This window comes from Schistocerca gregaria, chromosome 4 (genome assembly GCF_023897955.1).
Source record: "Schistocerca gregaria isolate iqSchGreg1 chromosome 4, iqSchGreg1.2, whole genome shotgun sequence".
In the NCBI taxonomy this organism is placed as follows: Eukaryota; Metazoa; Arthropoda; class Insecta; order Orthoptera; family Acrididae; genus Schistocerca; species Schistocerca gregaria.
This window is the reverse complement of record NC_064923.1, coordinates 757,199,135-757,226,853: the sequence shown is the minus strand read 5'-3', so window position 1 is coordinate 757,226,853 and position 27,719 is coordinate 757,199,135. Positions and strand designations below refer to the sequence as shown.

The following is a 27,719-nucleotide window of genomic DNA, read 5'->3' as shown; positions in this document are numbered from 1 at the left end:
TTTCATCTCCATTATCCAAAGTTACCCTGATTTCGACAAAACATCTATCTACATCTACAGCCATACTCCGCAAGCCACCTGACGGTGTGTGGTGGAGGGTACTCTGAGTACTTCTACCGGTTCTCCCATCTATTCCAGTCTCGTATTGTTCGTGGAAACAAAGATTGTCGGTATGCTCTAATCTCTCTGATTTCATCCTCATGGTCTCTTCGCGAGATATACGTAGGAGGAAGCAATATACTGCTTGACTCCTCGGTGAAGGTATGTTCTCGAAACATCAACAAAAGCCCGTACCGAGCTACTGAGCATCTCTCGTCCAGACTGTTCCACTGGAGTTTATCTATCATGTCCGTAGCGCTTTCGCGTTTACTAAAAGATCCTGTAGCGAAGCGCACTGCTCTCCGTTGCATCTTCTCTATCTCTTGTATCAACCCTATCTGGTACGGCTCCCACAACGGTGGGCAGTATTCAAGCAGTGGGCGAACAAGTGTTCTTAACCTATTTCCTTTGTTTTCGGACTGCATTTCCTTAGGGTTCTTCCAATGAATCTCAGTCTGGCATCTGCTTTACTGAGGATTAATTTTATATGGTCATTCCATTTTAAATCACTCCTACAGCCGTTGGAGTTTGATGAAAGTGTCCGTGACGCTTTGGCATTTACCATAAAAGTCGTGACGAATGGAGCTATTTTTTTTAATCTTCCCTCATGTGTTACTCGTACTAGGCAAAGGTGGCAGTAGTCTGGAACCTCCCGAACGGTTAAGGTTGTGAGCTACATTCTGCAAATCTGTTTCGAAGTGGAAAGGAAAAATATACACTACCAGCCATTAAAATTGCTACACCAAGGAGAAATGCAGATGATAAACGGGTATTCATTGGACAAATGTATTATACTAGAAATGACATGTGATTCAATTTTCACGCAATTTGGGTGCATAGATCCTGAGAAATCAGTCCCCAGAACAACCACCTCTGGCCGTAATAACGGCCTTGATACGCCTGGGCATTGAGTCAAACAAAGCTTGGATGGGGTGTACAGGTACAGCTGCCCATGCAGCTTCAACACGATACTATACTTCATCAAGAGTAGTGACTGGCGAATTGTGACGAGCCAGTTGCTCGGCCACCATTGAAAAGAGTTTTCAATTGGTGAGAGATCTGGAGAATGTGCTGGCCAGGGAAGCAGTCGAACATTTTCTGTATGCAGAAATTCCCGTACAGGACCTGCAACATGCGGTTGTGCATTATCCTGCTGAAGAGTAGGGTTTCACAGGGTTAGAATGAAGGGTCGTAACACCTCTGAAATGTAACGTCCACTGTTCAAAGTGCCGTCAATTCGAACAACAGGTGACCGAGACGTGAAACCAATGGCAGCCCATACCATCACGCCGGGTGGCACTCCAGTATGGCGATGACGAATACACGCTTCCAATGTGCGTTCACCGCGACTTCGCCAAACACGGATGCGACCAACATGATTCTGTAAACAGAACCTGGATTCATGGGAAAAAATGACGTTCTGCCATTCGTGCACCCAGGTTGGTCGTGGAGTACACCATCGCAGGTGCTCCTGTCTGTGATGCAGCGTCAAGGGTAACCGCAGCCCCGGTCTCCGAGCTGACAGAGCATACTGCTGCAAACGCCGTCCAACTGTTCGTGCAGATGGTTGTTGTCTTGAAAACGTGCCTATCTGTTGACTCAGGGATCGAGACGTGGCTGCACTATCCGTCACAGCCATGCGGATAAGATGCCTGTCATCTCGACTGCTAGTGATACGAGGCCGTTGGGACCGAGCACGGCGTTCCGTATTACCTTCCTGAACCTACCTATTCCGTATTCTGCTAACAGTCATTGGATCTCGACCAACGCTAGCAGCAATGTCGCGATACGATAAACCGGAATCGCCATAGGCTACAATCCGACCTTTATCAAAGTCGGAAACGTGATGGTACGCATGTCTCCTCCTTACACGAGGCATCACAACAACGTTTGGCCAGGCAACGCAAGTCAACTGCTGTTTGTGAATGAGAAATCGGTTGGAAACTTTCCTTACGTCAGCAAGTTGTAGGTGTCGCCGCCGGCGCCTACCTTGTGTGCTCTGGAAAGCTAATCATTTGCATATCACACCATCTTCTTGCTGTCGGTTAAATTTCACGTCTGTAGCAATTTTAATGGCGAGTAGTGCAATAACTCCGCCATCAGGTCTGGAGGATCACGATGCCGGCCGACCGTTCTCAGCTGGTTAGACCCTGCAGCCGCTACTTGTCACTGAAGTAGCTCCTCCGCTGGCCTCACGGGGCAGAGGACGCCCCGTCCGAGTCCTCACATCAAGTAAACTCCTGTGGCAGTCGAAGGAAGTGACCTGGGTCTGCCGGACAGCAATGGAAAACGCCCACCGCTCAGCTACAGAGGGAGGCTGTATGTACGAGATGACCAGAAAAATGTGTGGAAAGTGTATCAGCACCGCTGAAGAGACCACACGTTCTCGCCCTGATAATTCCGGACGACAGGCGGCGTTTTCCGGCAGGAAGCGGGCGGGCGTCGCGAAGGCGGCGCGCGGCGTCGTCTATTTAGGGCGCTGATGCTTTGTGCGGCAGTCCGGCGAACCGCGGCCGAGGCGCCTTCCTGCTCGTCTCCCGGAACGCCAGATGCGTGCCGCGCCGTGCGGGTAAATACTACACCCCTCCAAGTCCTGTGCCAACACAGCACAGCGGGGCGGCTGCATATCGAAGGAGGAAGTGAGAACGAGTCACTGATTGATTTCCCTTAAGGAGAAACTACCGCCCCTAACTTTGTCGAAGACATAAATAACAGCACTAACCGACACTGTGCCATGTGCAGTAGTTAGACTGGGCATCAATAAGCGAGATGAAATGCCGGGCCGGAGCGGAGGGTCTTTTTCCCAGGAGACGGACAATACGAGGAGCGTTTTTTTAAGTAAGTACCGTTTGGAAATTAAAAAAAAGACGTGCTAAGATATCTCAATACTTTTACTCGAAAGCCTGTACCTTAATCTACGCAATGACGTCATTACAATCTGATTCTTCCTTGTTTGCGTTGTGTACCGAGTGTTTAAGAGGGGTAGGACGTCAAACGGGCCGACTTGGAGCGGGAAAGGCATCACAGGACATTTTAATTTCCAGTGTCTATACTTTTACAAAGAAATTCATAAAACTTTATCAGTATCACCAGGAAGGAATCAGGATTCACACTCATTACAGTGGAAGTTCCAAAACATAACAAAATTTTTTTTTTACCTGTGAAATTTCATCATATTTTCACCTACTAATTGCTGCATTCGTTGTTGTAGGTACACTTTTCTTCATAAGTTAGAGAGATTATTCTATGAATTTTGCACAGCATACATACCATACTTACAGGTGTATGAAAGTCTAGAATTTATTTAATTTATGGAAAAACTGATGATGTGTTGTATTTTAAACTTCATGTTTAGAAAAAAAACAAATTTTGTAGTTAATTACCTCAATTTTTACCACAGTTTTTAATAGATTTGGAAAATACCTGAGTTTCATGTACCTTTAAGTATGGTCTGTATGCTGTGCAAAATTCATCGAACCATCTCACTTACTTATGAAGAAAAGTGTACCTATAGCAACAAATCCTGCCATTAGTGAGTGAAAAAAAAAATGATGAAATTTCACATGTAAAAAAAAATACTTCGTTATGTTTTCGAACTTCCATTGCTAAGAGTGTGAATTCTGAATCCTTCCTGGTCATGCTGACAAAGTTTTATGAATTTATTGGTAAAAATATAGACAGTGGAAAATAAAATGTCCTGTGGTGCCTCTCCTGCTCCGGATCGGCCCGTTTGACGTCCTACTCCTCGTAAGATGCCTCCGATAATCGTGAGTCCCGCCGAATGTGAAGTACGGGCTATTATAAGATTTCTTAGTGCTAAAGGCCTAACAGAGATCGATATTCATCGTGAGATCTGTGCAGTTTACCGAGAAAACATTATGAGTGATGGAATGGGAAGAAAGTGTTTGTGAGCATTTAAAGATGGCCTCACAGATGTGCATGATGAACAACGGAGTGGGCGTCCTTCGGTCCTTAATGAAAGTTTGGTGCAGGAAGTGGGCAATAAGGTGAGAGAAAATCAGACGCTTTTCTATTTCCTTCTTGCGGGATGACTCTCCTAATGTTTCTCGTTGTGTTTTGTATGGTATTGTGACCGAGCACTTGAATTACCGAAAATTGTGCGCAGGTTGGGTACCGAAAACGTTGACGGATGTGCACAAAACCAGACGTTTAGACAGTGCATGGACTTTCATAGAGCCGTACCACAAGGACGGTGATAGTTTCTTAAGCCAAACTGTTTTTAAGAAACCTACAAACCGCGTGTGGAAACTATTCAGCTACTGCAAGTTTGTTTTCCATTGCAATATTTATCAGCAATTTGACTGCCACTGTTTTCGCTTTGTCCCTTCATATTTTCTAACATCTTCTAACCACCGTCCATTAGCACGTGTCTTGATCTTCCCTTATCACGTATAATACAGTGTAGTACAACCACTGAAATGCCTATTTGTTCCGCCAGTCTGCATTTCATTGTCATTAAGTCAAACTTACGCCAGCCAGTTCCCTTATCTGTTTCCTTGTTTTCCTTGTTTTTGCTGGTAATTCTCAACATGCATCTGTCCACTGCACATCGATCAACATTTCAGTATTTCAATGGTATTCGCAGTAAAAATCTACAAGTGCGTCTCATCGCTGTGGTAAGTCATATACGGTAATAAAATTGAATGCAATCTATCCATTACAGGTATACGGGAAGCTTAGTTTTAAAAATTATATTCAGTTTACAAAGAGCACCCCGTAATTTCACATTTCCGATTACTTATTTTATCATATGTCCAGTCGGTGTCCTCAACAACCGTAAGTAAAAAAGTCTATACTTAGCATTAAATGATGTCCAGTTTTTAAATTTTCAACGGAATTGCAGCAGTGGTGACACCGTGAAATCACCAATGTTAAGAGCTGTCGGTCGAATGCTGCTGGCAAGGGGAGGGCACTCAGCGCTTGGGAGGCAAATTGAGGAGCTACTTAATTGAGAAGTAGCGGCTCCGGTGTCGTATACTGACCTACGGCCGGGAGAGCGATGTGTTGACGACATTCTCCTCCATATCCGCATTCAGTGACACCTGTGGGCTGAGGATGACAAGGCGGCCGGTCGGTACCGTTTGGCCTGTTCGGGCGGATTTTAGTTTTTTTCCAGTTCCTAAATTTATGGCTCGTGATAGCCAAAAAAGTTATGCTGAACTGTATTTACAGAGTGGTTAAGCTGAACTGTATTACAGAGTTGATTTTTTTACGATATAAGGGAAAGATTAACAGCAGTTTTTTTAAATACTATTTAATAATCTATATGCTACCTAACAGTTGCAGAGAGACAAGGCGTGGCCCTAAGATCAGTTGTGTTCTCTTTTGTGAGATCAGGAACACCAATGTTGCGCCGAGCCTTTTCAATAACAAACTGTCGAGCAAATTACGAGGGATATTTTCTTCGAGATCCGATTGGTTACGAAATGAAAATTACAATGAAAATCCGAGGGTTCTTCACGCTGATGTGTTGCGCAGTTTCTCTAGCATGCCCGTTTCTCGCGTCACGTCGCATTTTTCACTTCTGAGCACACTGTGAGCACGTAAAGATGCGTAGAGCAACAGTCTCTCCCACCAAGCGTGAACTGCATGCTGAGCTCTAATGACACTCATGTCGACGGGCTGTTAAACCCTGCATGCTGGCGGGTTCGGCCTAACTGCATATGTCCTGCAAACTATAAATGACGTGCACGTCCGCCTTCATAACAATACTGGGCCGTTCAAATGGTTCAAATGGCTCTAAGCACTATGGGACTTAACATCTGAGGTCATCAGCCCCTAGACTTAGAACCACTTAAACCTTAATAATCTAAGGACATCACACACATCCATGCCCGAGGCAGGATTCGAACCTGCGACTGTAGTAGCAGCGCGGTTCCTGACTGAAGCACCTAGAACCGCTAGGTCACAGCGGCCGGCTAATGCCCGATTGCACACTGCAGCTGCAGCAAAGGCGCTCCTGTGGAGTTTTCTATGGTAAGTATTAGGTAGCCGACCACACAGCCCCGACTTCACTCCCGATGATTTTCATCTTTTTGGTCGCATGGATCGCTGGCTATGTGAACATTTTGACACAGACAACGAGCTGCATATTAGCGTAGGGGATTGGCTGAAAGCACAGGCGGCTGCCTTTTGTGACCTAGGGTATTGGAAAGTTGCTACCACGCTATGTCAGATGGCTAAGACGGAGCAGGGACTGTGTGAAGTAAATGGAAGGTGTACTTAAATGTTGCAAATTTAAAAAAAAAATGTTTTCAGAGCGGTTTCCATTTCGCAACCGATCAGCCCTTGAAAACGAATAGCCATCGTAATATTGAAACAGCAAATGACGAAGTATCCCTCGTTGATATCAGATGGTGTAATATCAGTTCATGTGTCAGTCTGGGCACGGAAGAATGATAGATCTCCCAGACATGGTTTTGTCATGCCGTGTCATCGATGGTTCGGCATCTACCTTCTATATCAGCATCAACTGTAGGCAGTTTCAATTATCTAGGAAGCATAAACGCCTCGGATGAGAAATACCACGTCAATGTAGACGACTGTGTACCGAGTTTGATAGGCAAAATGTTAGATTTTCGGTCAAGTCACGCTTGGATTTGTCTTTCGAGTGCGGATGGGTATGTTTTGGACACTACCGATATCACACCATTCTGGCAACCTACAATGATGGACGTTGTAGCGGACAAATGACAAGTGTTATTGGAATCAACATGTGACATCAATCCCTACAGACTGAGATAATCTGAACTACAATCCGTACATCAGGATGGTTTTAGAACGCAAGGTACTGCATTTCCTTCAGATAAATCCACAAACACTATTTTCGCAGTGAAATTCTCAACCGATTGCAGCGAGGAAGCTACAACTCTTTTGTTAAGAACGAGTATCGCAGCTTCCCTGACCTGAACGTTTTCCTGAAATGTCGCTCATCGAGCAAGTCGAGGATATGCTTGATCGAACATTTGATCGCAAGGGCTCCCAGGAAACTCTTTGACGATTTGCAGATTCGCACAGAAACAGTGCGAAACATAAATGTGCCCTCCTTGATTATGCCCAACACCATTTTCAATCCCTAATAATAACATGTAGGTGCTTCGCTATGTACTCACTTCCCACTGTTAGAGAGCCTTTGCAATTGTTGTGGTCTTCAGTCCAGATGATGCAGCTCTCCATGCTACTCTATCCTGTGCAAGCTTCTCCACCTCCCAGTACCTACTGCAACCTACATCCTTCTGAATCTGCTAAGTGTAACCATCTCTTGGTCTCCCTCTACGATTTTTACCCTCCACGCTGCCCTCCAATGCTAAATTTGTGACCCTTGATGCCTCAGAACATGTCCTACCAATCGATCCCTTCTTCTAGTCAAGTTGTGCCACAAACTTCTCCCCAATCCTATTCAATACCTCCTCATTACTTACGTGATCTACCCACCTAATCTTCAGCATCCTTCTGTAGCACCACATTTCGAAAGATTCTATTCTCTTCTTGTCCAAACTAGTTATCGTCCATGATTCACTTCCATACATGGCTACACTCCATACAAATACTTTCAGAAATGACTTCCTGACACTTAAATCTATACTCGATGTTAACAAACTTCTCTTCTTCAGAAACGCTTTCCTTGCCATTGCCAGTCTACATTTTATATCATCTCTACTTCGACCATCATCAGTTATTTTGCTCCCCAAATAGCAAAACTCCTTTACTACTTTAAGTGTCTCATTTCCTAATCTAATTCCCTCAGCATCACCCGACTTAATTCGACTACATTCCATTGTCCTCGTTTTGCTTTTGTCGATGTTCATCTTATATCATCCTTTCAAGACACTGTCCATTCCGTTCAGCTGTTCTGACAGAATTACAATGTCATCGGCAAACCTCAACGTTTTTATTTCTTCTCCTTGGATTTTAATTCCTACTCAGAATTTTTCTTTTGTTTCCTTTACTGCTTGCTCAATATACAGATTGAATAACATCGGGGATAGGATGCAAACCTGTCTCACTCCCTTCCCAACCACTGCTTCCCTTTCATACCCCTCGACTCTTATAACTGACATTTGGTTTCTGTACAAATTGTAAATAGCCTTTCGCTGCGTGTATTTTACCCCTGCCACCCTCAGAATTTGAAAGAGAGTATTCCAGTCAACATTGTCAAAAGCCTTTGCAATTACGTTATTCTAATTCTTTGCATACCGCCATATAGCTAATCTGTGATATAACGTTCATTTTACTCACATGTGTTAGTTGTAGATTTGCAATTTTCACAAAAAATTGTGTGTGTTCGGATTAGTGCTACGATACCTGCACTATTGACGGCGTCTTCATCAATCGATATTTTCGGAATCCCTACTGGATGGCATGCAGGAGGCCACTCTGTGTGTGTGTCTTGTATTGACATTAGTTTGGAAGACGGCAGTGGGAAATTACATCGCCGTAGCATGATGCTACCAAGGCTGGCCACTTACTAGTGACTCATCTGATTCCGCCAGCATTCAAGACTACATGTTCCTATGAAGAGCATTACTCTCCTTATATATAAATACAGGGTGGAGAAAAATTGTGTCGCGGAATTTTAACCCTGGATAGCTGATGCCAGAAGGAACCAAAATTACTAGAGTTGTGTAGGTCGGCAACGCACAATTTTTAAACTACGAAAACTTGGCGCCACGAGCTCCGATTGGCCATGGGATCGCTCTTTTGCCGTTCGTCGGTTGACGGGCAGCGCTGTTGTTGTCGGTTCACACTGACGAACGTTTCCTCGCTCCGTCACTGCCCAAACCTGATACGCGCACGGGATGTCTTGCTGTTTGTCTCTATCTCACGTCAGAAGCATTCATACTTAAGCTTCCCTTCGGCGCGCACACACACGTCACCTGCGATTTAGTCATACAGTAAGCATGACGGCACAGTATTCGTTTGAAGAACAAAGATAAATTTTTTTTTGTTTGTGGACTAGCCGATGATAATGCGCATGTAGCTCGACGGTTGTATGAGGAACGGTACCCAGCAAGACGCCCCCCACACCCGCAAACGTTTACAGCAATTCACCGGCGACTTGGCGAAGCAGGCTAATTGTGAGGCTGGAATACCGCGAATACGTCGGGCTGCTGCATTTAAAGAGACTGTTCTCCAGCGTTTCGAGGAAGCACCTATGACAAGTACTCGAGTGGCTGGACTCGACGTGGAGGTCACTCATCGGTTAGTATGGAAGGTTTGGAGGGATGACGGCCAGCGTCCATTTAGTTTCCACCCTGTCCAGCCCCTAAACCCTCTGACGGACTATGAACACAGGCTAGGGTTTGGTTTTACTGGTGGTTTCTGCGACGTTTTGCACGAGAACCCGACAGCCCCGCCATTGTGTAGTTTACCGTCGAGTGCATCTTTCATCGGAATGGCCTTTACAACACTAGAAACGTTCATTACTGGGCAAGGGAAAATCCTCACTTGACGTACGTCCACGGACACCATGAACGATTTTCTCTCAACATTTGGGCAGACAGTTTGTATGACCATCTGACTTGGTCGGTGTGTATGTCTCCTAGAGTTACTGGGGCAATTTACCTTCACTTTTTGCAATAAACTCTACCCGCCCTGCTGCAGGATGTTCCCCTCAACGTACGGCTACGCACGTGGTTGCAGCATTATGGGGCGCCCGCACATAACAGTAGTGTCCTGGGCGGATATTTAAACGAACTCTTCGACGGACAGGTCATTGGCAGAGGTGCTCGTAGGACATGGCCCCCGCGATCACCAGACCTCACGCCACCAGACTTTTTCCTATGGGGATTCTTCAAGGCTCTAGTTCACCCATCCGGACGCGAACCACCCACAAACGAAGTGGAATTAATGGATCGCATTCAACATGCCGCCAATAACATCAGGGCAATGCCAGGAATCTTTGAAAGAGTTCCACAAAACATCGTTCGACGTTACTAAGCTTGTGTCGCGTCAGAGGGTCGCCAGTTTGAGCACCTGCTTCAAGTAAACAATGTCCTCGCTACAAAAAAGGACCTTTTTAGGGCTGACACAATTAGCAAAAGACTTTCTGTACGCGAACTGTCAGCTGTTGACGGGTTTGTTTCCGGTACGCGTTATCGTGAAACTACAATGGATGTGTCGGGACCGCGGCGGATTCTCCCCCAGAGTGGAAGGCCGGCGCGCTACCACCGAGCGTGCCGGCCCCCTTGGAGACTTCGCGATCTCCGGCAGACAAAGCATTCGCGGCCATGCGTTGTCCAGAGCATCCGGCAACAGGGCAATCCCGCGGCCAATCGGAGCGCGTGGCGCCAAGTTTCCGTACTTTAAAAATTGTGCGTTCTCGACCTACACAACATCAGAAATTTTATATGAAGATGGTATTTGTTCTTTCTGACATGTCCGAAAGAAGCTGCCGACAGACGTTGATATACATCAATGGGGACAGTTGAAATTGCGGATCCACACCCATTCTACGAACTCTTACGGGACTCGATAAGATTGTCTGCCGCGAGTAATGAATGTAATGGGCAGGGACACTACAAATGTAGTATGTGGACATTATGTTGGGAATGTGGGTCTCACGGGGAGCATGCAGGGGATAAATCTCTGCAGTCGGCGGCTCAGCTGGATAGAGCGTCTGCCATGTAAACAGGAGATGCCGGGTTCGAGTCCCAGTGGGGGCACACATTTTCAACTGACACAGTTGATGTATATCAACGCTTGTCAGCAGCTTAGGTTCTTGATTTAATTATCATTTAGTAATTTTAGTTCCTACTGGCATCAGCTACCCGTGCTTAAAATTTCGTGACACAATTTTTGGAATGTCAGATCCCTTAATCGGGCAGGTAGGTTAGAAAATTTAAAAAAGGAAATGGATATGTTAAAGTTAGATATAGTGGGAATTAGTGAAGTTCGGTGGCAGGAGGAACAAGACTTCTGGTCAGGTGACTACAGGGTTATAAACACAAAATCAAATAGGGGTAATGCAGGAGTAGGTTTAATAATGAATAGGAAAATAGGAATTCGGGTAAGCTACTACAAAGAACATAGTGAACGCATTATTGTGGCCAAGATAGATACGAAGCCCACACCTACTACAGTAGTACAAATTTATATGCCAACTAGCTCTGCAGATGAAGAAATTGAAGAAATGTATGATCAAATAAGAGAAATTATTCAGATAGTGAAGGGTGACGAAAATTTAATAGTCATGGGTGATTGGAATTCGGTAGTAGGAAAAGGGAGAGAAGGAAACGTAGTAGGTGAATATGGACTGGGGCAAACAAATGAAAGAGGAAGCCGCCTGGTAGAATTTTGCACAGAGCACAACTTAATCATAGGTAACACTTGGTTCAAGAATCATAAAGGAAGGCTGTATACATGGAAGAAGCCTGGAGATACTGACAGGTTTCAGATAGATTATATAATGGTACGACAGAGATTTAGGAACCAGGTTTCAAATTGTAAGACATTTCCAGGGGCAGATGTGGACTCTGACCCCAATATGTTGGTTATGACCTGTAGATTAAAACTGAAGAAACTGCAAAAAGGTGGGAATTTAAGGAGATGGGACCTGGATAAACTAAAAGAACCAGAGGTTGTACGGAGTTTCAAGGAGAGCATAAGGGAGCAATTGACAGGAATGGGGGAAAGAAATACAATAGAAGAAGAATGGGTAGCTTTGAGGGATGAAGTAGTGAAGGCTGCAGAGGATCAAGTAGGTAAAAAGACGAGGGCTACCAGAAATCCTTGGGTAACAGAAGAAATATTGAATTTAATTGATGAAAGGGTAAAATATAAAAATGGAGTAAATGAAGCAGGCAAAAAGGAATACAAACGTCTCAAAAATGACATCGACAGGAAGTGCAAAATGGCTAATCAGGGATGGCTAGAGGACAAATGTAAGGATGTAGAGGCTTATCTCACTAGGGGTAAGATAGATACTGCCTACAGGAAAATTAAAGTGACCTTTGGAGAAAAGAGGACCACTTGTATGAATATTAAGAGCTCAGATGGAAACCCAGTTCTAACCAAAGAAGGGAAAGCAGAAAGGTGGAAGGAGTATATAGAGGGTCTATACAAGGGCGATGTACTTGAGGACAATATTATGGAAATGGAAGAGGATATAGATGAAGATGAAATGGGAGATACGACACTGCGTGAACAGTTTGACAGAGCACTGAAAGACCCGAGTCGAAACTAGGCCACTGGAGTAGACAACATTCCATTGGAACTACTGACGGCCTTGGGAGAGCCAGTCCTGACAAAACTCTACCATCTGGTGAGCAAGATGTATGAGACAGGCGATATACCCTCAGACTTCAAGAAGAATACAATAATTCCAATCCCAAAGAAAGCAGGTGTTGGCAGATGTGAAAATCACCGAACTATCAATTTAATAAGTCACAGCTGCAAAATACTAACGCGAGTTCTTTACAGACGAATGGAAAAACTAGTAGAAGCCGACTTCGGGGAAGATCAGTTTGGATTCCGTAGAAATGTTGGAAGACGTGAAGCAATACTGACCCTACGACTTATCTTAGAAGCTATATTAAGGAAGGGCAAACCTACGTTTCTAGCATTTGTAGACTTAGAGAAAGCTTTTGACAATGTTGACTGGAATACTCTCTTTCAAATTCTGAAGGTGGCAGGGGTAAAATACACGGAGCGAAAGGCTATTTACAATTTGTACAGAAACCAAATGGCAGTTATAAGAGTCGAGCGACATGAAAGGGAAGCAGTGGTTGGGAAGGGAGTGAGACAGGGCTGTATATTGAGCAAGCAGTGAAGGAAACGAAAGAAAAATTCAGAGTAGGTATTAAAGTCCATGGAGAAGAAATAAAAACTTTGAGGTTCGCCGATGACATCGTAATTCTCTCAGAGACAGCAAAGGATTTGGAAGAGCAGTTGAACGGAATGGATAGTGTCTTGAAAGGAGGATATAAGATGACCATCAACAAAAGCAAAACGAGGATAATGTAATGTACTCGAATTAAGTTGGGTGATGCTGAGGGAATTAGATTAGGAAGTGAGACACTTAAAGTAGTAAAGGAGTTTTGCTGTTTGGGGAGCAAAATAACTGATGATGGTCGAATTAGAGAGGATATAAAATGTAGACTGGCAATGGCAAGGAAAGCGTTTCTGAAGAAGAGAAGTTTGTTAACATCGAGTATAGATTTAAGTGTCAGGAAGTCATTTCTGAAAGTATTTGTATGGAGTGTAGCCATGTATGGAAGTGAATCATGGACGATAAATAGTTTGGACAAGAAGAGAATAGAAGCTTTCGAAATGTGGTGCTACAGAAGAATGCTGAAGATTAGTTGGGTAGATCACATAACTAATGAGGAAGTATTGAATCGGGTTGAGGAGAAGAGAAGTTTGTGGCACAACTTGACCAGAAGAAGGGATAGGTTGGTAGGACATGTTCTGAGGCATCAAGGGATGACCAATTTAGTATTGGAGGGCAGCGTGGAGGGTAAAAATCGTAGAGGGAGACCAAGAGATGAATACACTAAGCAGATTGAGAAGGATGTAGGTTGCAGTAGGTACTAGGAGATGAAGAAGCTTGCACAGGATAGAGTAGCATGGAGAGCTGCATCAAAGCAGTTTCACTACTGAAGACAACAACAACAACATACAGCTTCCATGACGATGATACATACTTTCAAGGATGATGGAGAAAGAAGAGTGAATGTTTTTATTTGAGATAAGGGACCTTGATATGGAAACAACCAAGTCGAAATTTATATGCTATAATCTTTCTGTTATCTCTGAAGTAGAATACATGTAAATGCTAAGATTGTAGGGTAGGCACCTAAGTGTAGAGGTTGGGATAATAACGCAACCCATCCAGTACAGATGGAGTATTGGGGACTGACACCAGAAGTCATGGTGTACAATGTCTGTACTGTACCAGAATGCAGTCTGTGTTTACAAGTGATGTACTAACATCGATCAGCTATAACCTAATTGAACTGTACCCTGTTACCGAACCTGAAGACATGATTTTCGTGCACGGGCAAGCAAACAGAAGCAGCAGAGCAGCGAGAAGGTTGTACAGAACGAAATACCCGCGCGGGAAACATTAGGCCCATACTACTTCTCCAGACTGTGGCAGTGACTAAATGAAACAGAACAGCTGGTACCACGATACAACGAAGGAGGTGGACGACCAACTACACAGAGTCCTGACTTTCAGGATGCGCCATCTGCTCGAGCGGATGGGGAGCCTACAACGGGCACTCGATCAGTTGCACCCGAAATGCGTGTTCCAAGAATACTGTGTGGTGAGTATTGTGGGAAGTGTAGTCACGTCCCTAACACCCACAGAGATTGCATGCTTTGACTGCTGCTGACTTCGGACCTCATGTCGTGTTCAACCAGTGATTCTTTCTGCACCTTACAGTTGATCCTCACTTGCCCGTGTATGTACTTCTCACCAATGAAGCCTGTTTCACGAGACACGGAATGCTAAATAGTCGCAATAGCCATGTTTGGGCCGATGAGAATCCCCACGCTGCAAATTGTGAAGAACCGCCAGCAGTCATACTTCCTGATTACGAACTAGACCTGTTTGAGGTTTCTGCCCACTTAAATGAACCAATGTGTCCTGGAACGTAGCCCACTTGTTATTCGTCAACGGGTGTTCAGGATGCTTTCGGCCAATCAGCCTTCTAAGTACAATGTGACCACTTCTCCATCTTTTGCTAACGCGCAGAGCACTTGCTGTATGGTGAGACTTCCTGCCAGAAATGTCAAAAGGTTCTTCCCAATGAGTATTGGAGACACTGGCCTTAATGGGAAAATCATTCACACTCCAACATCTCACTGAGGAGGACTACGAAGAGACTAGCCGATATCCTCCACATTTAACAAAAAAAAAAAAACCGTCCCGTCTACTGGAAACTACATTGCTAACAGGGCTAGCATAAATATTGAGGCAGGAAATGATATGCTACGCTGGAATGACCCAAACTAGCACATCTATTGGCCAGCTTGGCTGCAGATGAACCAGAATTAACCAGAGAGAACGTATTAGTCGGAAACACCGACGTACTACACGTGTTCTCAACTCTAAATACACGGTCAAGTCACATTAACGAACAACCGCCTACGTTCGACGCCAATGTGTAATAATCTTTGACAGACGGCAGGTGGCAGCAGTAGCAGAGGAGGGGAGTTGGAAACAGGGCATTCGTTGTCATAATGGGCAAAGGGAGCGAGTTATCTGGTGTCCACAGGTGGAAGCATTTTCGAAACAGCTAGTGACGAAATGGCACTATCCAAAACTGGTGTGGATCCAACTGTGGCACACCATGAGCCATAGCTGACAAGGGTGAACGAAGGATGAGGAGATGTGTATGGGGGAACAGATGTGGAATTAACGAGCAAGTGACCACCCAGATGAATCAGGGGGCTACCAATAGTGTCTCCTCAACGAACGCACAGTAAACGTTTCTTGCGTATGGGCCTATGCAGCAGGTGCCTGCTTGATGCACCAATGCTGACTGCTGTTCATCAGCAAGAAAGGCTGGAATTTTCATGCCAGTATCGAAACTCGACGCCCACTGGATGGCGATAGGTGGCCTTTTCCGACTAAGCACCTCCATCGGACAGACGCCTTTGGCTTGAACGGCATGAAGGAAACAAAGGAAGCAGGGCAGAGGAGTGTGAGTTATGGCATTCCTTGGATGATCTCGTCATTCTGGATGGCACGGTCGATCAACACATGTATCTTTCCTTTGGGACCATGTCCGCCCCTACATGCACTTTGTTTTTCCTCGGCACGATGGCATCTACTGTCAGGACTGTGTCACAGAGGTCGCAGTATACGCGCATGTCCTGAAGAGCTCAAAAATGTTTAAATCTGTGTGAAATCTCATGGGACTTAACTGCTGCGGTCATTAGTCCCTAAGCTTCACACTACTTACCCTAAATTATCCAAAGGACTAACACACACACCCTTGCCCGAGGGAGGACTCGAAACCTCCACCGGGATCAGCCGCACAGTCTACTCCCGGGCGGCCCTATAAGAGCACCAGGATGAGTTTATTGTACTTCACTGGCCACCGAACTCCCCAAATACGAATACTATCGAGAGACTGTGGGACCACCTCAATCTGGCCAAGGATCCTCAACTGACAAACCTAGCGCAGCAGAGTTCCACACCCCTGTCGGTACCTGAGCCGTGCTAGCCCCGGCTTATGCGTTGGTTTAAACCTTGACTGTTCAAAAAACGGTTCAAATGGCTCTGAGCACTATGGGACTTAACTGCTGTGGTCATCAGTCCCCTAGAACTTAGAACTACTTAAACCTAACTAACCTAAGGACGTCACACACATCCATGCCAGAGGCAGGATTCGAACCTGCGACCGTAGCGGTCGTGCGGTTCCAGACTGAAGCGCCGTTAACCGCGCGGCCACTCCGGCCGGCTCCTGCGTTTCGTTTCCCTAGTTATTGCGGTTATGGTATGGTTCTTCCTCTTTCTACGCGTGACAGCAGCGGTGTGTATCCATTTTCGCACCTTGTACTATCTTTGGTCCGGTGCTTATAGTGTCCGGCTAGGCAGTGTGCTGCAGTCGGTCGGTTGGTGTGGATCAGCCAGGAAGTCTCCACGCGGCGCAATGAGCCGGGCCCGCTGGCGATCAATACGCAGTGTCGCAGTGTGTGGGAGCTGTTCCGATTGCTAAGAGGTTCGTGGCTCACCGATCCAGGACATCAGTGGTGATTTAATTACCGAAGCCAGTCTGTTCACATTGTGCTGTTGGTTTTCATGGTTGGCTGTTGGGAGTATTCCTGTGAGCGAGTGTTAGAGTTGGCCACCATCCGGTGGAGTTTAACTGTATTTCCGTTAGTGCACTTGCGGAATTTTCTGCATTGTGGCCGTTAGCATTCCGGTTACCTGCCCTGGCCGCTGACGTAAAATTAAGGCAGTGTCCTTTCCTCACCGTGTTGTCGCTGTCCAACACGTGTGTGTAGTTTTGACAGCTTATGCATACTTGGTTGTGGAAGGCAATGCCTTTTACGTTTTAGCTTTGGAGTTCCTTGTGTACTGGTCGGATGGAAAGCAAGTCGTCTTGTCGGTGGGTCCTTTGACTGTCTCTTGGTTGGTTTGCCGGCGGATCGGATATAGTTGGGCCGACTACCTGTCTCCCCTAAGCGAACAACGTTAATATTTCAAGTGCAGACCGGCCCCCGGAAAGTTCTGAGCGCCGCTGGCTTTTTCTTATTGGTGTTTGATTGTGTATTTTAATGGCTCATAGCCCATAGTTTAAATTTGTATGATTTCGGTTTTAAATAATGGGCCTTTAGCCGTTTTAAGATTGAAAGTTCCTTACTTGTCAAGTATTTCATTGTTTGGGCCTTCAGCCTCATTTAAAATATTTTTTTGCATAAAGCCTTGGACCTTGTGCCTTTTGAAAATTCATTGTAGTTGTGTTTTTCAATCATGGGCTTTCAGCCAGCTTAAAATTAAAATTCCTTACTTGTCAAGTCTTAGATTGTTTGGGCCTTCAGCCTCATTTGAAATATTATTTAAGGATAAAAGCTTGCATTTTCTGCCTTTTGAAAATTTATTGTGGTTGTGTTTTAAATAATGGGCCTGCAGCCGCTTTAAAAATTAAAGAGTTTGTGCCCTTAAGCCATAAGATTATGTGACATTTTCAGTCGATAGTTAAGCTCGGAAATTTGTGCTGTAATGCCTGGGCAACTAAATAAAGTTATCTGTGTAACACTTCAGGCTTTCCCGGCGAGATCATGACATGTGGAATAATCGTGTCTACTGCCGGATGTTTGTGTCGCTCTGGCACAATATTTCGGCCACGTAAGTCGTTGGCTTCTTCCGGTGCCACCTGAGACTGACGTAGTAGAGGATCTTGTCCAGTGGGAGCACCAGGGAAGTACCAACACCTCAGGAGCAACGCCAAGCGGGCCAGGACGACGAACGGTCGCCAAACGCGGGTCCGGCCCCAGACAGGTGCCACGACCACAGATGGTGGACGAGCCGGGCGCGGACGTCCGTGGGAACACCAGGGAAGGGCCGAAACCTCAGGAGCAGCACCAGGCGGGCGCGGACCGCGAACGGAACGCCCGAAACAGGACGGGCCTGAGACAGCTGCCACAGATGGCGACCAAGTCGGGCGCGGACGTCCGAGGGAGCACCGGGGAAGAGAGAACACATTGCAGAGAGCGCCATGCGGGCGCGGATGGCAGAGAGAGCACCCAGCGCCCTCTGGGCATAAATACTGGACGAGATCCTCCAACACGGCAGTCAGACAGTCGCTACGGGGATGTCGACGCGTACAGACCACGTTAGCTGCGCTCAGGAGGGGACTGACCGCCGTGCGGTGGGGCTTGCCCCGCCGCCGGCCCCGTCAGTCACTCCACCGGTGACGACCAGGCAAAGGAGGACGGGAAACGATCTATTGACGACCACGGCACGTGAACTGGACTTCGCAGCGGAATATTCCACGGACGCGTCGGTCGAGGACGACGCTGAACAGCAGTTTATTTCCAACCTCCGTCGGAGTGACAGACGCTTGAGAGGAAAATTGCGCCAACGTCCTTCAACATCGCAAATCGACGAGGAAGGGTTTGTCCGCCCTCCCAAGAAGAAAGTGGCACGAAATCGGCAGGAAGTTTCTGATGACGCGATCGCCCTGCAAAATCGTTTTGAGGCTATGGAAGAAGGCGACGAGGGAACGAGTGCGGCAGCGCCGCCGGAGCCACCGCCACAGCAGCAACGTCCTGCACCGCCGCCACAGCAGAGGATACCGCCCATCGTCTTACAGTATCCTGCAGATTATCGCACGTTGTACGAGTGGCTTAAGCAGCACTGCAAACAGCCCTTCACCGCTAGGCAGGCCGGCGGGGATAAGCTGAAGCTGACGCTGACTCACACGGACGACTACATGACAGTCATGGATATGGTTGGCGCCCAGGGCATCGCCTGTTATACTTTGCCGATGGTGCGCCCACCGGTTCTGACAGTTGTCATTCGAGGGATTCTCAACTCCCTTCAAAATGACTATGTGAAGGAGTCGCTTGAAGAGCTCGGTTTCGTGGCCACCGTCGTGGACTACCACAAGATTCCTGGCACGAACAAGAAGTCGGGCTTGCGGGTCGTCGTGCTGCCTGACACGGACCGCCATCGTGAAATTTTTCAACTGACTAGGCTCTGTGCCCTGGCTGTGACGGTGGAGAAACTTCGGAAATCACGTGGAGTCCTGCAGTGTTATCGCTGCCAGGGCTTCAACCACGTCGCTCGCCATTGCACCATGCCGGCTATGTGTGTCCGTTGCGGCGGGGGTCACGAGAGTAAGATCTGCACTCACCCTCGGCAGGAGCCTGCGAAGTGTGGCCTTTGTGGTGGGAACCACCCGGCCAACTATCGTGCTTGTCCGAAGCACAAGGAGGCCAGTCGGCGCCAGCGTGGGTTACCACCGTTGAACGCCAAGCACCGCTCACCGCGAGGCGCCACTAGGAACACCGTAACGTCTACACGGGCGGCAGCAGACTCTCGCGCGCAGCCGCCTACCTTGATGGAGCGGCGCCGAGCCTACGTCCTGCAGCGCCCTACGGCTGCCGATGTCGCGAGGGGTGGGGTTCAGAACCCCGCTCTTGCTCCTGGTTTGGACCTGTCGCAGACTTCTTTTCCGGCGTTACCACCGCGTCGCCTTCCGGATGCTGGCCGTCAGCACCCCTCCGGGAGTCAACCCCTCGATGCCGACTGTGACGTGAAGACTCTTCTTCACACGATGCTTGCTGCTCTTGCGGAGATGACCAAGGCCATTCACGCACTCCCAGCTACTATTGCAGCCGCGGTCGAGGCGACCGTTCGAGGAGCACTACGTGCAACCAGCGAAGCACCCTCTACCCAGCATGGCCAGAATTAGACGCCTGGAGGATCTCTGCATTGTTACTTACAATGCCAACGGCCTCTATCACGACCTCCTGGACCTGCGGCAGTTCCTTCTTGACCATGACGTGGATCTCTGCCTTGTCACGGAGACCCATCTAAAGCCTGCACTCCGGGCCAACATTGCTAACTACCGGTGCTACCGTACTGACCGCCTGACGGCTGGGGGCGGCACTGCTATCTACGTCAAAGCCAGTATTCGTCACTATGCTGCACCCACGCCGCCGCTCCAGACCTTTGAGACGACGGCGGTCGCGGTTGAGACCTCTGCCGGCCTCGTGACTTTCATCGCGGCCTATCGTCCGCCACGTGGACCTCTCAACATGGATGAAGCCCGAGCGCTGCTCCAAGTTCGTGGCAGGCTCTTCGTCGCAGGCGATCTCAATGCAAAGCACGCCGCGTGGAACTCTATCACCACGACGCATAATGGCCGGCGACTTCTTCGCGTCCTGGACCAGGTGGACGCCTATGCCTGTGGGCCGGACACTCCCACCTGTTTTCCATCCAGGGGCGCTCCGGATGTCCTGGACTTTGCGATCACCAAAGGGATCGGAGTCAATCCATGCGCTGAATTCGGATCACGTCCCTGTCCTCTTCAGGCTTGCTGTTACCCCATCGTCACAGCCTGCTCGACGGGACCTCAAGAGGACGGACTGGGACCGTTTCCGTGCCCGCCTCACGAATTCTGTTCATCTTCACCCTGCGGACGACGCTCTCGACGTGGACTGGGCGGTTGATGAATTCACCGCCGCTGTGGGGAATGCTTTGGATTCTTCCACGCCGCGCCCTCGACGATCTCCACCGCCGCGGCCTGGTCTTCCGCCGGACATCCTCGATCTCATCCGTGAGCGAAATCGGCTGTTCAAGGACTGGCGGCTTACACGGGACCCTCACCTGAAGTGGCATGTCAACTTTCTCCGCCGGACCATCAAGTCCGCCATCATTGAACATAAGAATCGTCAATGGGCGTCGCAGCTATCCTCCTTCACACCGGATGCCCACTCCTGGGACGCTGTGAGGTTTTTCACCAAACGGAAGACCTCCGTTCCTCCTCTGGACGTTCCTGCCGGCGTCGCTTATGCACCTTTAGACAAGGCCAACGCGTTGGCCGACGTCTTTGAGGCAAACTTTCGCCCCATCGATGACCCCATCGATCTGCAGCATGTTCACCACGTGGAGGGGGCTATGGCCACGTACTTGGCGGAAGACACTGGCGAGGAGGACGATCTGCTCGTTCCCATCACTCCGGCGGAAATCAAGTCCACCGTTGCTGCCTTATCGTCGACCAAGGCGCCGGGTGCTGACGACGTTCCTGTGAGGGTCCTGAAGGAGTTGCCGCACATCGCTTTCGTGATACTGGCCACTATCTTCACCAGCATCATCCGGACGTCCACTTACCCAACAGCTTGGCGGCGTGCGATTGTTGTGGCTGTTCCTAAACCGGGTAAACCCCGTCAGGATCCTCGCAACTACAGGCCTATCAGCCTGCTGCCTCACCTCAGCAAAGTCTTCGAGAGGCTTCTGCTGCGCTGCTTACGGGACTTCCTGGACCACCGCCGCATTCTTCCGCCTGAACAGTTTGGCTTTCGGAAGGGGCATTCCACCTGCCACCAGTTGATCCGTGTGGTGGAGGAAATTACCCTCGGCTTCAACAATAGGGAGTTCTGCGGCGCCATCTTCTTGGATGTCTCGAAGGCGTTTGATAGTGTGTGGCATTGCGGGCTGCTGTATAAACTCAAGGACTTGGGCTTCCCGAAGAAGATCGTCCATCTCCTCGCCTCGTACTTGCAGGGACGCCGCTTTCAGGTGCGGATAGGCGACGCCCTGTCCTCGACTCGGCTGATAACGGCTGGCGTTCCGCAGGGCTCTGTCCTGGGCCCCACGTTGTATTCCATCTACACGTCGGACCTCCCTCGGTCTCCCCGCGTCGAGAGGGCCCTGTACGCTGACGACACCCTTCTCTACACACGTAGCCGCTGGCCAGCAGCTCTCCGCCATCGGTTGCAGGATGCATGCTCTGACCTCGAGACGTGGGCGACGAGATGGCGAGTCTCCTTTAATGCCCTCAAGAGCCAGGCCGTCATTTTCACCAGACGACGCTCGCCGCAAGTCCAGCCGATCCGCCTGTTTGGTGTGGACATTGAGTGGACCGACGCCGCCACCTACCTGGGGGTCATTATGGACCGTCAACTGACGTGGCAACGGCAGGCAGTGGCTGTCCGCCTTAAAGTGCACCAACGTCTGGGGGCCTTGTACCCCCTCCTCAATGAACGTTCTGCTCTCTCCGTGAGGAACGGGCTTCTCGTCTACCGTCTCTTTATCCGCCCTGTGATGGATTACACCAGCGCTGTCTGGGGCAACGCCGCGACTAAGCATATTCATCGCCTTCAACAGCTACAAAACAAGGCCCTCCGCCGTATCTTTCACGTTCCTGCCACGTTCCCATCTCGCTTTCTCCACGAGGCAGCTCAAGAGGAATATGTTCTGGCTCGTTTTCAACGCCAGGCCAGACTTCTTTACCGTTCTGCTGGGGACTCTGAAAATCCACTCATCCGGAGCCTCGGTGCCCCGTCTGATGACAGAGACCGCTATAAGCGGCCCAGTGCTATACTTACTCGCTAAGGTGCACAGTATAGCCCTCTTCTTGTAATTCCGATTTCTCCACCGCCTGCATGCTGACATATGAATGAAAGTGATGTCCCTTCTTTCCTTATATAAATCTGCTGTTAGTAGTAAATGCCTAATTGGTAAACACTACATTTCCTAAGTTGAAGACACTCTGATGATGCGGACCGGCAACACGGCAGTCTCAGGTAGCACCTGAAGAAGGCAACGAATTACATGGCCGAAATATTGTGCCAGAGCGACACAAACATCCGATTATTCCACATGTGAAAGTTACTTGTGTTCGAGTGTAAGTGGCAGCCCCTTTCCACAACTCCAGCTACCAGTTCCGTCCTGCGGATGTAAGCAGGAGTGTCAGTGGCTTCCTGAACGTCACTGACTCCCTTGCTGCACGCCCCGCGCTGGATGAGGTGGTCGCTGGGGCTTTGGACAGGCGGTGACGTCAGTGGGAGTGGGAGCAGCAGAGCCGGCGGCGCGGGCCTACCTTGACGTCGTCCGGCGCCTTCAGCTCGACGAGGAAGCGCGTGCGCGTGCCGACCTTGACGGCCAGGTGGGAGAGGCGGCGCAGGAAGCAGGGCGCGTCGCGGGCCACGCGCAGCTCCAGCGCCGCGCGCGCCTCGCCCGCCGCGTTCTTCGCCAGCAGCGAGTAGCGCCCCGCGTCCGCCGCCGAGACGCCCTCCACCGACAGCAGCACCGTGTTGTTGTTCTCCGACACGCGGAACCGCCCGCCGCTCGGCAGCTCCTCGTCCCCGCGCGTCCTGCAACGCAGCGCAGCGCACTACTCAGCCACAGCACGCACGGTACACCAGACTCGGTCCGTACAGTCTACAACACAACAGTTACAGACAATCGTGCAAGAGCCAGATTTGTGTCGCATTCAGGTAGTCGCTCGATGAACGGCTGCTAGGGGATCTGGGGGAAGGCGTGCTCGTCGTCAAAACTTCCGGTCGACGACATCTGACCAGTACCACGGAGGACCGCCGTTCTCTGCACCAACCGTGTCATAAACACTTCACATCTATGCCTGCCATCCGAGAACTACTAATGAAACTAAGCAATTACTGTCCCATGCGTAGGCTGCTGTTAGCTCCACAACACAAAATGGTGCAAAAAATGGCTCTGAGGTCATCAGTCCCCTAGAACAAAACTACTTAAATCTAACTAACGTAAGAACATCACACATATCGATGCTCGATGCAGGATTCGAACCTGCGATCGTAGCGGTCGCGCGGTTCCTGACTGAAGCGCCCGGAACCGCTCGGCTACCCCGGCTGGCCAAAATGGTGCATTTGGAACGGTGCCGTGATACGGAAGCATCGACTACGGATGAGGTCACATTGTGTTCCGCGTTGGACCACGGTTCTGTATTACCCATGATGACAATCGTGAGCCAGTATGGCTGTGAACTGTGGGGAGTTTCCATTCTTTGAATACTTTGGAGACTCACAGCGGTGTTACTCCTACAGATAGGTAGCCATCGACTGAATAAGACAACTCTGAGGACACAGTAGTACACCACGAACATCGTTTGTCCTCACATGTCCCCCACAAAGTGGTGTAGTGCCACTTTTCAACAGGACAATGCATGTGTCTGCTTGGTGGTGAGCAGCTCACGTGGTCAACAAGATCTGTGCTTGACAGAACATGCGTGGCCGTCGAGTCTCTCCCAGAACCAGCATCCAATAACAACAGATGTGGGCCAGGTTGCCCGGGAGAGAATAGAACGGCTGTATAACACCCTCCCCTCCCACACCAACTCAGTGGATGCATCAGGGGTGCAGCGGCAGACTGGCAAGTGGGGTCATACTGCCACGATGTTCGTAAATTTGTGCAGACTTTGTGGTCACTGAAATAACATCACGTACTAACTCAAACTGTGAAGTGTCCCTAATAGGTGGTTCATCTTTTTGCTAGCAGTATACTTTGATATTGGATTTTTAAAAAATCTTCTTTATTATGAATGCCTCCATCAATCTATTTTGTATTTCCCATTGCATTGTGGTATACTGATGTCAGATATCTTCAATGAAACCACTTTAGACATTTCGCCTACTGAGTCTTTGTAGAATTTCGGGTGTCTCCCCATGTCACGTCGTAAGGAGAAATTAAATAACCCGAGTGGACACCTGAGTATTTTACAAATTAGAAATACGCCTGAAATTCATCAGATCGGAAACTCAATATTTGCTCATGTAGTTTAATACACAATCTGTTCCTTACTTGCCGCCTATCTTCATTTGCACCGCGAGGCGAGAGGTTGACGACGTTGTTCGCATGTTACTTACATCCTTTTTCTGAAAGATAATTTCGTTTACAGAAGTACTACCTAATTACCCGCCGCAGTTGGAGCATCTAAAAGAATTTCTTGCAGATTTTTCTCGCATTAAGCACATATTTACACTGAGGAACAGATAACTATCTACCCATACTGGGTACACTGCCTTACGGAGCCGCCTTGTAAACAGATCTTATGTACAATATTTTTCAGCATCCCGTTACGCAAATGGTAGTGTTAACGATTTCAACTTCTTTGCAAGTCACCATCAGAAGGCCTTTTAAAAAAGAAACAAACAAGTTGATGGTAGAATACTAAATTAGATAGGTGAACTAATTCCTGTACACTACTAATTTCTGTAGACAACCAACACTATGTGGGTTGGTTGATTCGGCGAATGGGACCAAACAGCGAAGTCATCTGTCCCATCGGGTTAGGGAAGGATGGCAGACGTGCCCTTTCAAAGGAACCACCCCGCCATTTCTCTAAAGCGATTTAGGGAAATCATGGAAAACCTAAATCAGGATGGCCGGACGCGGATTTGAGCCGCCGTCCACCCGAATCCGAGTCCACAACTATGTTACCTCGCTCGGTTACGGTACGTTACTCAGTAACTCGTCATAGTAGGCTAATGCCGAACAGATTAGCAGAGGCAATCAGTGTAAAGATAGCCGTGCTTTCATTGTTGGAACTGAAGGTCGCAGGTAACGACTTGATAACATAAGGTCAGTAGCAATCAAATCGCAAATATACGTTTAACAGGTATGGCAATACACAATTTATCGGGAATATACCTTTCTCAAAGCGAAAACCGACAAAAAATACATAAATACTTGTGTAGGTAAGCTAGACATTCACTGCATGTTGGTTAAATCACGTCTGCATATAGACGTGGCATGCAAGTAGCCAACTCCTTTATGACGTCGCCAAGTGTATACAAAACAACTAGTGTGAAACAACTGTTAAATTACAAAAAATGGTTCAAATGGCTCTGAGCACTATGGGACTTAACAGCTATGGCCATCAGTCCCCTAGAGCTTAGAACTTCTTAAACCTAACTAACCTAAGGAAATGACACTACACCCAGTCATCAAGAGGCAGAGAAAATCCCTGACTCCGCCGGGAATCGAACCCGGTAACCCGGGCGCGGGAAGCCAGAACGCTACCGCACGACCAGGAGCTGCGGACCGTTAAATTATAGACAACAGAGAGGCGGACGGCAAAAAAGGAATCCCAGCAAAGGACACGGCGACGAGAGACATTATATCAAATCGGAAAATAATAAAAAATTACTCGTTACGCCCCAGAATGGAGACGTATGTAGGCGAGTAAGCTGAAAGGCGCGGCGAGCACTGGCTGTTCGGCGGCCGTAGTTGCCGACGGGCAGGTCGGCAGGCGATCGAAAAAACGACGGGCCACGGCTGTGGAGGCGGCGACGGTGGTGTGACGTCGGCGCTTCCGCCGTGCGTCTTATTTTTACGCCTGAGCCGTGGATGCAGCATCTGTTTGTTATCATTCGTCTCTGTGTTTGAGGAATGTGAGCCTGCTTTAGCTGCGTCCATTTTCTTTGGTACAGTACAAGACGCTGGCCGCGCCAGCGATTTCAACGAAGCGTCTCGCATGTTGTTATTGAACTCAGGAAATATAATTCGGACATTATGTCGTCTGAAGGGAATTTTGTCGCTGGTTTCCATTAATGAACGACGTAAGCTGACGAGAAACACTATTGGTCACCTTACAAGAGCGCACTGGTCGCTTTGGGGCACTATAGACGGTGTAAAATCGATAACACGTGGTCACGTGACCCTCCACCGCTTATGTATACCATGGCAGTGAAGTAGTATGTATATTCCAGTCGATTTTACGGAATTAGTGCAGTAATACGGGTCGACGTAGATGCATGACACAATGCCGGAAAGAAGCTATCGTGTTTCGACGTACTGGCGACCATACCGTGAATCGAGTTGCCTTATTTGTCGGTGTATAGTCGCGAAATCTCCTACGTGTCTTCAAGGTATGGTGTACCAACGGCAGCCGAGCAGGCACGGCTTAAACACAGTGGCCGTGAAGAGGTCCTACCCGACACGTACCTGAGATGAGATTCAACGCCTGTCAATGACGATCTGTTTCAAATTCGGCAGGAAATGATGCTGTCAGTGAATGCAGGTCTATCTAAATCAGTTTCCGAGAGAATAGTGCGACGGACATGCCTGTAGTAAGTATTTGTAGTCGCATACCTTGAAAAAGATCGCTGCTCACAGTAGCTCACAAGCCTCCCAGTCTCCAACGGCAAAACAAAACGGAAACTGGACAAACCGAACTTTAGTTGTGTAGTGTGGTCCGATGAGTCACGATTTTGCCTCTTTTCAAACCTACGTCTACATTGCATCAGCATATATACTCCAGAGCGCGTAGAGAATGCTTTTTGTAGTGAGAACACAGCTGTTATCTGAACCAATTTCATTAAGGCATCACCGGTTTCGTGGCTTGTTCCCACATCATCAGATGCATATAAAAACTACAAGAAATAAGCAGTGACAGTGATTGAACCCCTGTACATATAAGTAACACCAGAGATATAAGCATCTAATTATGAGAACAGAGAAAAACACAAGTGTGCTTAGAAAGTTTAAAACATGGTAAAGAGCATGGCGAATAAAATAGAAGGCCCAACCTTCATAGTTAAAACTACTATGTTCGCGGGCCGGATAGTTATATAAAACGTGATGTTTACCCTTGCCCAATTTTTATACACTAACTATCCGGCCCACGGAAATTAACTATAAAGCTTAAGCCTTCTAT

The 27,719-nt window shown here is 48.1% G+C and overlaps 1 protein-coding gene across 1 annotated transcript in view; it reads right to left on the bottom strand.

The window, feature by feature from the left end:
* The window catches only part of LOC126267904 (muscle M-line assembly protein unc-89-like), a gene marked incomplete at its 3' end in the record, with an annotated part of 447,423 nt that overhangs the window by 157,450 nt on the left and 262,254 nt on the right, over positions 1–27,719 (bottom strand). Inside the window, exon 3 of the mRNA XM_049973214.1 lies at positions 23,127–23,400. Coding sequence (XP_049829171.1) covers positions 23,127–23,400 — 274 coding nt within the window. The remainder of the gene's footprint in view (positions 1–23,126; positions 23,401–27,719) is intronic.